Source organism: Onychomys torridus, chromosome 1 (genome assembly GCF_903995425.1).
Source record: "Onychomys torridus chromosome 1, mOncTor1.1, whole genome shotgun sequence".
Lineage (NCBI taxonomy): Eukaryota > Metazoa > Chordata > Mammalia > Rodentia > Cricetidae > Onychomys > Onychomys torridus.
Genome location: NC_050443.1, coordinates 139706606 through 139720562, shown reverse-complemented (window position 1 = coordinate 139720562; position 13957 = coordinate 139706606). Strand labels below are relative to the sequence as shown.

At 41.3% G+C, this 13957-nt stretch overlaps 1 protein-coding gene across 1 annotated transcript; it reads right to left on the bottom strand.

Annotated features, from left to right (window-relative positions):
* Positions 1-1026: 1026 nt before the first annotated feature.
* On the bottom strand, positions 1027-10534 carry Zfand5 (zinc finger AN1-type containing 5). The gene is made up of 6 exons (XM_036207453.1): positions 10015-10534; positions 6321-6480; positions 5814-5925; positions 5133-5236; positions 3209-3334; positions 1027-2635 (listed from the first exon to the last, which is right to left on the bottom strand). The coding sequence occupies exons 2-6, from the start codon at positions 6469-6471 to the stop codon at positions 2487-2489; spliced, it is 642 nt and encodes a 213-aa protein (XP_036063346.1). The 5' UTR covers positions 6472-6480; positions 10015-10534; the 3' UTR covers positions 1027-2486.
* Between the last annotated feature and the right edge of the window lie 3423 nt (positions 10535-13957).

The window sequence follows — 13957 nt, the reverse complement described above, 5'->3', positions numbered from 1 at the left end:
TGCATGTAGCCAAGAGCTCACATTCCTTTAACCCCAGCACCCTGGAGGACAAAGCAGGATTACAAGTAACAGATTAACCTGGGCTGCACAATGAGTCCCAGACCAGAGCTAGGGTTGAGACCCTAACATCCCTCCCTAGCCCAAAATGTGATAATGGAATCATTGATTTTTGCAATGTTTTGCTACTAAAGACTCCATACATTGATTGGGGTGGGGGGGACGACGACGACAAGGGTCCACCATCTGAGCATCTAACCTTTAGGTCTCAAACACTCAGAAGTACTCGCTTTAACATGTTTTCAGCCTTTGGTTCAGTTCCCAGAAAAAAAGGTAAAGCATCAGACTTTTGTTGACATCTGTAAGGAGACAAAGTCATTTTAAAATGAACAAGTTTACCTTTTAAAATGCCATATTTTTAACTCAACCGATTCAATACCCAACAGACTGAGGGGCTAATACCACTCAACACATAAGACTCCTGCAAAGCATTTCAACTTGATTTAACAGTGGCATTTGTCAAGAAGGGATGGAAGTGAACCAGGTTATTTCCACTCTAAAAGTCATCCCTGAAAAGCAAAGGCTTTATTCTTGATTTCAGTTGACCTGGAGCATTATTTAAGCATACAACTGCATAGACTTAGTCTAAGGTGCTTGTTTTCCTCTCTAAATTAGAGCCAAACCCACAAGAAATAAAGCAATTATTTTCTGTTTAAAAAAGGTAAGTCATACCTACTTTATCATTCAGCAGTCTTGTCACCAGAACAAAAAATAGAATATATACATAAATGCAATTAGTTAAATTTCATTCCGTTCTCAAATTTTAGGACCATTTCACCTGAGCTCTTCAGAATTTGCCTAACGTGCCACACCTGAGGAAGTTTCATGACCAGCTCATGGTACTCACATGATGGAGTTCAAGAATGATCATGAAAAATAAATTTGTAAGAGACAATTGTATATGAAAATTTTCCTTAGTTCCCTGTTTTCGGGTCTAATACTTAGAAACCCAATGAACAAGAAGTTTCCCTCTGTACACTGCTTTTATTATTTACATAATACAATATAGCATCAATGCTGAATAGCATGATTATGTGCAATACATAAATATGAACTATCTGTACACATCTGCAAATCTAACTCAGAACTGAAGTACATAAAATTGAAGCAAAACTGAATGTTTAATAAAGAAAAACTAGGACTCAACACTGCAATAAATCAGAAGTAGTGCCTTGTGTACATACTTAACTATTTACAGATGAAAACAGGCATTACCACAACACTAATCTAACTATACTCATTTATATATAAAAAACACAAGTTTCATACATCACAAAAAACCTTCCATTATAACACAGAAGTGATATTACCAGACAAGCATCAGTGAAGTATACTGCCTTTTCTAGTTGTTATTGTACAATGCTGTAGATAATGCAGCCCATGCAATACACCCAAGAACACTAGAGTCCTACACCCAAATACAATATGATAAAGCAGCCCTCTGCAAGTGGTGCTGGATACCACTAAAGAAGTCTACTGCAGCCATGTTGGTTATGATTTTCCATGCAGAAGGGTACAGTTACATTAAGAACTGAAGTCTTTAAAAAGCTTTAAACATTCTTTCTTGAACCAAAACATTCAACAAAAGATGCACATGAAAAATTAACTGTTCAGATACCTTTGCAACTTAAAATTCAGATGCATGTTATTTAACAGAGCTGCTGTATGTGAAAACCAAACGTAGAGTTTAATTTCTTCTTGTAAACAAATCCTAGTGCAGTTCTGTGCTACAATTTTAGTAATGAGAATGCAGATTTATCTTCTGGTGCAGGCCAGCACAAAAAGCTTCAAAGATTATCTCAGGCACCCTGTTGTTCACTTGATGGTTTTACTTATAACCAGTTGTTGACGTTACCTTTCGCAGAATGTCCTAATTGACAGCTTTTAGAAGACCAATTTAACCAGGCTTATACATGGCACCAAAATACTGGTTTTGTAGCTTTCTTCCTGCTTCCAAAAGTCATGTCGAAATTAAGGTGAAGTTTGACTATGGTAGTAGACTGCCAGTCCTTTTCTGGTGTACCATTTTTTTTTTTTTTTTTTAAGTACAGGCACATAACACTAGCCAAAGATTATACCTTGATTACATTCCCAAAAGGCAGATATGCTGCAAACATGCAGAGATTTCATTCATTTAATTTGGCACATGGAACTAAATTTTGTTCCTATTATCTGTGTATTTCAATTTGTTGTGCAGATTTTGTCCAATTTTACTGAGGGGAGGGCATATACATTTGTAGGGCTGTATCTATCCAATTCTGCCTGTAACAAACACCCAAACATCCTAAAATATCAATTATAAGACAGACAAGTATAAAGCAAAACTCTGGAGAACATCAAAGGAAAATGGCCATGCATCTGCTCTTTAATGTTTTCCTACGATATATTAAAATAAAAACAAAGTTTCAGTCTCTTCACATGTAGTAATTTTATATTCTCTGGATTTTTTCAGCCACAACAACTGGATTCTCTTTTCTGATTTTTGCTGCAGCTTCTGCTTTGTAATCATATGGACAGTTGTGCTTGTCAGAGTAACGGTGAAGTCCACAAAACAAATTTCCACATCGGCAGTCAAACCCTGCACAAACAAGAGGAATCACTTGGTAACTTGTAGCAATTATGAAAACAAGCACTCTAGTCACTAGAGAAAAGGAATGGATTTTCATTGCTTTGATTATGAAAGACTATCAATCCTGACATAAAGGGCAGAATTCATGCAAGCTCTAGAATCTTTAAGATGACTTGAATTCAAAACACAGCCTTACCAAACAAACCACCCCCGAGTTGAGTATCTTACATGAAAACTACATACAACTATAAAATTCTGTTGTAAAAAACACCTAGACTATTTCATGCCTGGCTCCAAGTAGGTGTTCACTGCAGTTAGTTCAGCTACCTTTTTTTCTGTAAGCATCAAATGAAAGAATCAAAAGGGACAGACTTTTAGCTATCAGATAAAGAAAAACAATTCACAAGGCCTGAGGTTAATGATAATGATTACATGAGTAGGCCAACATTACAAGTGGGTGGAAATTAAATCCAACTTCTCAACCCACTAGCCCACCCCTTTCTTTCTTTTTTAAATGTGTAAAACCAATAGTTCCTTTTGGAATGACTCTTTTAAGATGTGAATTATTTTATGTGTTAATACCTGTAAGGCCAACTTTCTTTCTACACATAAAACATCTGTTCTTCTTTGGTTTGGGCAACTCAGGAGCTTTTTCTTCACTTTGAGAAGTACTGGGTTGAGAAACTGATGGACTGGGCTGAGTGACAACTGAAAGACAAGGTTATAGATTAGAAATCTGTCTGGAAATCACTAGCTGACAATTATGTTTAAGTTTAAAAGAATAATATTTAAGAGAAGCAGCTAAGATTTGGAATGTATGTTTAAGCAGCCTTTCTTAAGTTTGACTATTTCCAGCCAATTACTATACTAGTATACACTTCTAGTAAATGAACAGTTAAATTTTTTCAAACAAAACAAGTGGCTGCTTTCTAAAAAATCTAAACAGATTATCAAGCATACTGGACAGGTTTCTGAAGTATTAATTTTAGACTAGACCAGGATTTTTTGTTGTTGTTTTGACACGGTCTTACACCGTAGCCCAGGCTGTCCGTGAACTTGAGGCCATTGTTCTGCCTAATCCATTGGTGGTGGGATTACAGGAATACACCAAACTGGCTTCTAACCAGGTGTTTTTTTTTTTAATGGCAAAACTCTTATATTTTCAGTTACTTTTGACTAAGTGACATATCAAAATGCCCCACCTTTTCTTAATCTTTTTGTTAATTTCTAGTAACAAGATTTGTCACAACGAATGAAAAATTGCAGATTGTTGTATTAAAGCCCCAATCCCTACTAGTTCTTCAAAACAAAATACCAAAAAAAATTTGCTAATACAATATACTAATTCCAATGCTTAGTATAATCAAGTTTCTAAGAAAAGCAGATTACTTTAATGTAAACTGATCTCAATTCACATTAGCAAATATACACTGTGGTATCAACAGCCTAGTAACAGACCAACAGAAAATATTCTATGATAACCTTAATATAACTTTTCCTATGGTATAAGAATATGTAGTTGGGAATGTGAATGTTAGCCATTTTTTTTTGTTGTTGTTGTTTTTTGTCTACACCTAAAATGTTAATAAGCTCCTCAGACATACAGGGGAAAGAGGATAGAAAAGTAAAGAAAAAACAAATAGCAGTGAATCACAGATTTCTATCAAGTAACAAATGTGGTTATTTGCTACAGGTCTACTTCCAAGTAGCTTGTGTGTGTAAAACATAAACATATTTGGTCAGTATTTTCAAAGCTGGACTCACTACAAATACAGATTTGCCTGCCATTTCATGATCAAATAATCTGACTTTCTGGGACTGATACAGTACAGGGGGAAAACAACAAAAAACAAAGACAGCATATTAGCAAGTCTTCAAGACAGATTGCAATCCCCTGCCATTTTCCCCCTATAATCATTTTACACTTCACTGTCTCTCATCTACAAAACCAAACAGATTTGAGTAAAAATCACGTGCACATAGATAACACTAACACAAGTCAGTTTTCTTGGAATATTATGGAACTTCTGATTGTGTTATAAATAGCTCCAAAGCCACTACCCATTGAAAACGAAAGCCCTTCCATACAGTTTAAAGTCTTACAACACATGTAATAGGGATCCCACATGTTTACAACTCAGCATTAGTATTTTTTTTTTTTTTTTTTTTTTTTGCTTTACTGATTCCTACAGCACCAACAGAGTTGAGACTAAATAGTTATTATAAAACTCCCTATGGCCATGCCACTGAAAGTCATTAAGTTCTTACCACATAAATAGTTTCCAGACTACTTGAATGCTTTTAGGAGTGAGGGTAATGAGGGAATGAGCAGAAGAGGATAAAAACACTAATAGTTTATTTTCTTTGATACTACTTATTTGCTTGACCTCTAATTTATAGCTCTCCCTCTGGTTTTTCAATGAAGGAGAGAATCCCATCACCAACTCAATTTTTTCTCATACTTCAAAATTCAGAACTGAACTTGTATTAAACTTAAAAAGCATACCTGGCTCTGACACCTCTGTTTTCGGGGTAGTTATTTTGTCCTCTCTTGAAATGCTCATTTCTGTCATTTGTTGAGTTACAGGCAAGGCAGCCACAGGCACATTTCTATTCGAGTTCAAGCAAACAATTATTTTTAAAGATGTTAAGGGTATATTATTTTTTGAGATAAGTTGTCAATTCAAGTTTAAATTATGTGTTATTTCCAACATGATCAAATGGCACCAGATTAATTTAAAAATTTGGAAAAGATATTGGATGCCCAACATAAATGAGTAAAAATAAAGTAATTTGATAAATGGCTCATCAACTCATGGCTGCACATTTATATAGTATCACATTGTAAGATCTAGAGTTTTAACTGTGCCTATAATTTAAGGGCAAAAGGAGTAGTTGTGTTGAAACACCTTGTGAGGCACTGTAATACAGTCAAGAGTCTTATCTTTACAATCCCTAGTCCTCAATTACAAAGAAATAAAAACATTTAACAGTGGCCTTGAGGGGGTTATGAAGTAGTTGTGATATACGCCCTTATTCAATGATCCAAGAGCCAGATATTAATGGAATCCTTCAGTGCACAATGTAGGCAAAGCCAAGGCCACCAGATACAACCACCTTGATTATTATATGTATAGTACAGACATCTTGACTTCCCTATTAGAGACTTGGCAATGTTCACTCTTACCTTGATTTTTCCGATGTGCTGCCAGCAGCACCTTCACAGTTGTTTAAACTAGCATCTGCTCTCTGTACAGATGCAGAATCTGAGGTAGGACTGTTGGAACCACTAGCTGTCCCTATTTAAAAAAAAGCAGTCTGTCAGAAACAAATCAGCACTACAAAAACCCACTTAGAAAATAAAGACTTAGTAAGTATCAATACTTGCATTTAATTTAGTGATCTAAGCACCTTCACTGCACTGCAATCCTACACTTGATATTCAGACAAAAAAAAAGAGGTCATAACCCAAAGACATGTATGAAAACTTCAAAAAGGAAAACTGAAGACATTACAAGATGTGTGCAGAATAGTCATTTGTTCCTGAGGTAGTCACGGCAAGCACTTGGGCTGTTGTCTTAATATTAATATTAAGCTCTCATCAGGCATTCTCAAGTTTTCGATATTCTCTTGATTCTTAGGTTTTCTCTCCACCAGTTCAAAGTGGTTTTTTTTTCCCTTGGAAACAACTTACCCATTGGGCTCATTCTGCCACTATTCTGTTGTCTCTGAAGATGTTCTTTGTAGCAAACAGAACACATTCCATTTGTCCTAGGATTCCCATAAAAGCCACATCCTGTACTACATAGCATGGGCCCTGGGGTCTGGTTAGTTTCCTGAGCCATATTTTTCTGCTATAAACAAAACAGAATTTTAGAAATTAGCATGTCACAAAAACCAAATTGAATACAATACAATCACCACTATACCTTTGTTATTTCTAAACACCAAAATCTGTTACTAACATTGTGCTAATTAGACAAAAATAAGTGTTATCTTATTGACTTTAAAAAACAAAAAAATGTGAAAGAGCTGTTTGTTCTAGGACCAAAAAAAAAACCCTCTACCATTCAATAAAGTGTATGATTTCGTCTGTTACTATTGGATTTTAGTTTCTGAAGATGTCAGCTTGCCAATTTATCAAGGATTGTTTGAATCAATTTTGAAAACTCCCACTTTTACTTTCTGCTCTTATACTACAAGTCAACCATTTCAAATGGTTCAAAATAGTTCAATAGGATAAACGCAAAAACAGGGAGGAAAAAAAATCATCCTACAATAACCACCATCTCTTGATATTTACTAGTTCAAGTCGGCTGAATCCTGGATTTAGCCCCACAGCTTTTAAAGAGTATTGTATGTGTTTAAATGTCTGTCTACGCACATAATATCCCTGGTGCCTACTCACTCAACTCCCTGCAACTGGAGTTAGCAGACAGCTGTGAGCCACTATATGGGTGCTGGGAATTGAACCCAGGTCCTTTTATGAGAGCATCAAGCACTTTTAATGGTTGACTTATCTCTACAACTTTCTTAAAACCACACACCGAACCTGTCTTAATGACATACTTGGGCCCCATCAGTAACACGTCCACTCAGACAGGCACCTGTAGTCTCAGTGCCTAGCAACGTGCAAGGCAGAAATTCTCAGTCTCTATTAACTTTAACAAGTATTTCTTCTTCTTCTGTCAAAAATCAAAATCCTTCCAACCCCAAACTTGATGATGTAAGCAATATAAAAGCATACTCTTTAGTCATTAATATTTAGTGTTAGGCTACCAGAAAGAACTTCATATAGCAAGCATACCTGAGCCTTTCAAAAGTTGTTTAAATTGGCATAAAAATGAGTTAAATTTACACTTCCCACTGTGTAAGAGAGAATACACATTAGGAAAAATTACTTTTGAAAGAATTATGTAAAAAGCACTATTTGAGTGCATTTGGTTAAAATGAAATTGTGGTCACTCATTTTTTTCAGCTACTACACAGTAAGACACACCCTATTAACTCTTTACCAAAATTACAAAAATGAATCAGACAGAATCCTGACTATGAGTAAGTACCCAGTCTTAAACAGTTAAATGACAGCAATCTTTGCTTTTGTTAGCACAAGAAAACTTTATTTGAACAAATCAAACTTGTATATAGTGATTAAAAGCCACAGTTAGAACAAAAGTAGTAATTTAGTGGACACTGTCTCTTTAAATAGTGAGTGCAATTTAGCTGACTCATTTCAGAGCAGGGTAGCGTAAATATGTCAAGATTACTTATGCAGTTTAATAAACACTTTTAGTTGAGGTTTTTAAATGTTGAATGTAACACAGGAACAAAAAATAACAAATTATGTATCTTCATTTTCTCCATACAGTGTGCTGACCTTTATCGTATGCAAAGTTGGGCCCTTTTCAGCCCACTTAAGAACTATGCTAGTCTCATTTACTAGGTTAACTTCCAGTGACACCTGACATTCTTTAAAAGTATACTGAAGGAATCTTAGGACCAACCGACCAAATCAACCCTGTTTTTAGTTACTAAGAAAGCACATTTCTTACGTGAAAGAGAAAATCCCACCTAATGAATTCCCCACTTAGAAAACACAACTCAAATTCTTAAGTGTAAGTACACAGAAAGAACAAGAACCATCAGTCTTCTATAAGGCTCCCCCTCCCCTACTAAGTCAGATTTTAAATGCCATCACATGTGCACATCTTGCTTTAATATTTCTCCAAAGCTTAGATCACATGGGAGGGCGCTTCAGCCTGTCACAAGGCTGCAATGTGACAAGCTGAGCTGGATGGAGGCTCTCACATAAAGCCTAGTCAACAGGGGCCTCTGAAATCAGCTTCTATTTATATCTCAGAGCCTGCCAACTCCTACACAACCCCAAGAACTAACGATGCAGCACTGATATACCTCACATAACAAAACAAAATGCAATTAAGGCCTCCAGGTTTTTCTAATACAGGATCAAAGAACAATCTCACCTTCAATCCACAATACCCAAGCGGAATTAATAGCAAAGTAAAATGTGGTTACTGAAAAGGGGGCAAGAGGAGCGTGAGCAGGCACAGTGGAGAATGCACGTTAGCATAAATACCCCTTACATTTAATGAAAACTATAAGATGTTTGTTAATTTACATATCCTGGATTTCCCTTCTATTCTGGGGAAAAAAAAGTTGTTAGAAACTTAGCCATAAGCCCATCCGTAAGCCTGCCCTTCCAGGCATAGCTGCGATGGTTTTTGTTTTGTTTTGTTTTAAAGTAAAGTTCACGGCTTTTCTCAGCTCATAGCTTAAAACGGAGCTTGCTAGACTAACGACACTAATTTCCCAATTCCAAAAATGAAATGAATGAGCCTTTCTTTTAAACTATGGGATGGCTATTTCAGGGGCACATGGTTAAAAATGGCAAGACCACTCACTAACCTCGAGCTCAGACCCGAATTCTAGGCTCTAATGTGCCACTAAGCCTGACCTTGGGCAAGTCCTTAGTCTCCAGGTCTCAGTCACCTCAGCCAGTTTTTTTAAAAGCTCCCTTCCCAGATTAATACCAGTCCTAGGCACAAAAAAAAAAAAAAAAAAAAAGGTACAACTAAAACAAATCCCTCATTTTGGGTGGGACCCTTTAAGAACAAACTTGAAAGGTAAAAGTCAATAATATTTTCATCAATGGAGGTTATGAAATCTCACTTTTAAAGAAACCACCAAAATGAGAAAATTCATTTTTATCGTGCTATTTCTCTTGGTTATTACTGAATACCAAGCTTAAGAAACGAGGTTCTGACCCATATACTATTTTCTCCTAAATATCCAGGTAATATCCGTAGCTTCAATCGACATATAACTTCTAATACCTCCCTCAAAATACAGCTCCATAGAGTACACGGGGAGCGAGCAAAATGTTAACGTTCACCAATGTTCCTTCCCGTAGACAAAGGGAGAGGCGCTCGGTCTGCCTCCATGAAAAGGATCTTGAGGGAGAATGCTTAGCCACATCGGAAAAACTAGAGGAAAAAAAAAAAAAAAAGGCCTCCGGGAGGGAGCCGTGGGGCCGGCTTCCAGCGACTTCGACCGAGTTCGGGGCCCAGCGGCCCCCAACCCCCTCGCGGCGCAGGCCGCGCTCCGGGAAGCCCGGCAGGGCCTGCTCCAAAAAGCACTGAGTCATGCACTCGGCGGCCCCTCGGCGGAACGACTCGCCGGGCGGCGGTGCGGAGAGCCGGGCGCGGCAGCCGGCACGGCCTTTGTCTGTCCGCCGGCCGGCGCCGGGAGCCGCAGCACGCCGGGCATTGTCCGGGTCGGCAGGCCGGCCGGCCGGGCCCGTCTTTGTGCTCGCCGAGCGGGCGTGCTCCCGCCCCCGCGCCCGCGCCGTCCCGGCCCGCGCCACTTACCCTGCGGGGCCCGGATGCACTAGCGAGCAGGCGCGCGACGCCGCGCGGTGGGCCGGGCCGAGGCCTCCGGGAAGGGTTAGCGGCCGCCGCGGGCCGGAGCGAGCCGGAGCGCAGGCGGAGCTACGCCGGCGCCGCGGGGGCCTCCTTTGTTCGTGCAGAAGCGCCGAGGCGGCCGAGAGCCCCGCCGCGGGTAGGGTGGGAGGGCGGCGGGGGAGGAGGAGGAGGAGGAGGAGAACCGCAGGCCGCGGACGACCGCCGCTCCAAGGCGCTCGGCCGCCGGCGCCTCACGCCTCCACAGCGGCGTCCCGGCCGAGCGACGAGGCGCACGGAGCGCGCGGGAGAGGCCTGAAGGCCGAGAGGGCCGGAGGACGGTGCTCTTCGGGCTTCCGCCTCCGCCAGAGAAGCTGCGCGACTCCCGGGCAGCGAGCGGACGCCTGACGGGGTGCACACGGCTCCACGATCCGGCCGACTGACGCTCTCGCTCTGACCGGCGCTCGGGATCTGAGGGAAAGGGCGGCGGGGGCGGGGCCTGTGCGTCAGCGAAAACCCGGTCGGCACGCCGCAGCGCGGTGACGTAGGCCAGAGGCTCCGCCCCCGGCCGGCAGGCTCCAGCTGGGGGCGGGGCCGCGCTTGGGGGAGGGCGGGGCGAGTCCGGAGGTTGCGGTCACCGTAGCCTAGTCGCTCTCCGGCCGGCGGTTCCTTGGGTGGAGCTGCTGTGGCCGGTCCGCGGAGGCGACGCGTCTATTTTTAACCCTATTGTCCGCCCGCAGCCTCCCTGGCCAGCCCAGTTCTCACGCTTCGTCCCCAGCTCCGCTGCCGTACCTTCCCCGCGGGACGAGCAGGCACGGCCGGGAGGAGGCTGGCACGGTTCCGGCTGTCACCGCAGCTCTGCCCGCCGCCGCCCAAGGTCGCGGTTCGCTGCTGGCTCTGATCTACGACCGCCCGCCAGCCAGCCCCAGTCCCGCGCCGCCGTTCTGAACTGTTAGGCCAGCCTGTAGAAAAACCCTGGAAATTGACTATTCCGGGGAAGCACGGAGAATCGGGACAAGACTGAAGAAATGGAACGAGGGGACTAACAAGCTGGACCCCGGGCAAGGGCAAGGTGCTGGGTACCTACCTGCCCAGACTACCAACAGAAACACTTCTGCTTGCCTCTTCACGGCTTTACCGGCACAAATGTAGTTTCTACCGAGCTACAGAATACATACACAAGTAGTTAGGGCTACCTTAGCTGCAACTAGAATGTAGTTAAGGCCCTTTTCCCTAGGTACCATTACAGTTGGCCTTGGCTGGAGCACAGGAACCTTATTTCTAGGTCACACGTCGGGTGATTCGCGTTTTTGATATTGCGGGAGGAGCGTGGGGGAGGGGTGCTGTTGTCCCAGTGCTCCAAATCAAACAACTCTCAGTACAGCAAGTGGAGTACCTGGGGCATGATGTGTTTAAAAAACATATTTCGGGGTTATATTGCAAAGATCAAGTAACGTATTTGAGACTTCGTCTGGGTCATTGGTTCTAGGATATTTGGAACTTATTTCCGCAAACTAGTAAATAGTAAAAATAACTGCTATCATTCATTTACCATCCGTTTTCAGCGTCACATATTTTTCATTCGGGGGTCTCCTTAATTTATCACAGTAATTTCTTGAGAAAAATGGCCCATTTGTCGGGTAGGTAGTCATGATAAAGGATGCTTGCCTGGAGCAGTGGAGGGTGGAAAGGCTAATAGAAATCATACTTACTGGGGACAAAAATAACAAGAGAATTAAAAAAAAAAACCTTATTGTCTGTCTCCCTTTATTCTCCTGTTTCAAAAACGAGGTTCACAAGATTCTTATCTTGTCTAAATTAAACAACAACAAAGTCATTTTAAAATCAAGCTGTTGATGCCTACTCATCTGAAAGCCTAATCAATAATCGGCGTAGACTTTCTGTCTTCAAAATCAAGACTCTTCTATTTTATTTATAGTGAATCATTTTTGGATTAAGGGTTGCTTAATGCTAAAAAAAAGACCAATATTATAACTTAGAATTGACAAGTAATACAAAATCTGGTAATTTAAGTAAAACCTGTGTATTGTCTATGTGTACTTAGAGTATGTGCCTTTAGGGTGTTTGCATGGTAACACTGATGGATAAGTGAACAGTCAGATAATCTAAAATTCCTTGCAGTATAACTAGATTTTAAAGGAAAACAAACAAACAAAACAAAACAAAAAAAACAACTCAGCTCTAGCAGTCTCTACTAGAAGCTCCACTGCCTGTTCTGATACGCCAATTAAAGAGACAGAGTCTCATTGTGGCCCTGAGTAGCTTGGACCTTGCTTTATAGACCAGGCTAGCCTTGAATTCACAGACATCTGCCTGCTTCTGCTTAGTCCTGTTACCAAAGCAGGCAGCACCGGAGTATGTTAAGGAATGAATATCACACACAAAGATTCAGAGATTGGGAGATTGAATCAGTACAGCCTTGTTGGGAAAATATATAGATCCAGTAACCCCAAGTCAATCTTTGGGGGAAAAACAAAAGGAAAAACAAAAAACATAAGCTCTAAACCAGGCACAGTGGCACACACCTTTGATCCCAGCACTAATAAGGCAGAGGCAGGTGGATCTCTGAATTCCAGGCCAACCTGGTCTATGTAGTGAGTTCCAGGACAGCCAGGTCTACATAGTGAGATCCTCTCTCAAAAAATAATGATTTAAGAAGTCTGGGCAAGGGGTTGGGGATTTAGCTCAGTGGTAGAGTGCTTGCCTAGCAAGCGCAAGGCCCTGGGTTCAGTCCTCAGCTCTGGAAAAAAAAGAAGTCTGGGCATGATGGTGCACACTTTAATCCCAGCACTTGGGAGGCAAAGGCAGGCAGAGATGGTCTGCTGACAAGAGTTCTGGGACAACCAGGACTACACAAAGGAACCCTGTCTCAACCCCCAGCCCCTACCCCACACAAAAAAGTAAAGGAAGCTATTGGTCTACCTTAGAATATAGGGACCTGGGGTTGTTTTATCTTGATATGATGTATTAGTCAGGGTTCTCCAGAGTAGCAGAGCTTATAGAATGAATCTCTTTATATCTTTGTGTGTATGTATAGTATTTATTAGAATCACTCACAGGCTATGGTCCAACTAATCCAACAATGGAGGTTTATGAATGGAAAGTTCAAGAATAGACAAGTTTTACAGTCCACAAGGCTGGATGTCTCTGATGGTCTTCAGCAGACACTGGAATCCCAAAGAAGTAGGCTCTATGGCAGTGAAGGAATGGACTTGCTAGCAAGGTGAGGGCAAGCAGGCAGAGCAAAAGCTTCCTTTTTCCATGTCATCTAAGGCTTCCTGCAGAAGGTGTGGCCCAGATTAAAGGTATGTCTTCCCACCTCAAGATCCAGATTGAAGATGTGTCTTCCTATCTCAAAAGTCTGGACCGGAAGTAGATTCACCTGCTTCAAAACCAAACAAACAAACAAACAAACAAAAACCCCAAAAAACAAAACTAAACAAACAAAAACCTCTCACAGGTGAGCCCTCCATTTCTGGCTTGTAGTTCATCCCAGATTGTGGTGATATTATATTTGTAAAATGTGATTTTATTTGTATATTAATAAAGTTGCCTTGGGGGTCAGAGCAAGCCATAGCAGAAGCTGGGCGGTGGTGGTGCACACCTTTTATCCCAGCACTTGGGAGGTAGAGCTAGGCAGGATCTCTGTGTGTTCAAAGATACAGCTAGCATGCTGACACAAACCTTTAATCTCAATACCAACCATAGAAGACCTGGAGGTCTGTACAGACAGGCAGTGACGAGGAGGTCATGTGGCTGGGTTTACAACGAATGAGAAAGCAGAACAGAAAGTCTATAAAAAGAAAACATACACAGAAGTAGGTATCTTGCAGAGAGGAAAGACAGCAGAAGCAGCTGAGTAAGGCTCTCAGCTATTGCTCTGACCTCTTGG

Coding starts and splice junctions, on each gene's coding strand:
- Zfand5 (XM_036207453.1), bottom strand. CDS start 6,471: ATGGCTCAGGAAACTAACCAGACCCCAGGGCCCATGCTATGTAGTACA. Junction 3,335..5,132: donor AACAGAGGTGTCAGAGCCAG/GTATGCTTTTTA, acceptor CTTGTCTTTCAG/TTGTCACTCAGCCCAGTCCA. Junction 2,636..3,208: donor AAAGAAAGTTGGCCTTACAG/GTATTAACACAT, acceptor TTGTTTGTGCAG/GGTTTGACTGCCGATGTGGA.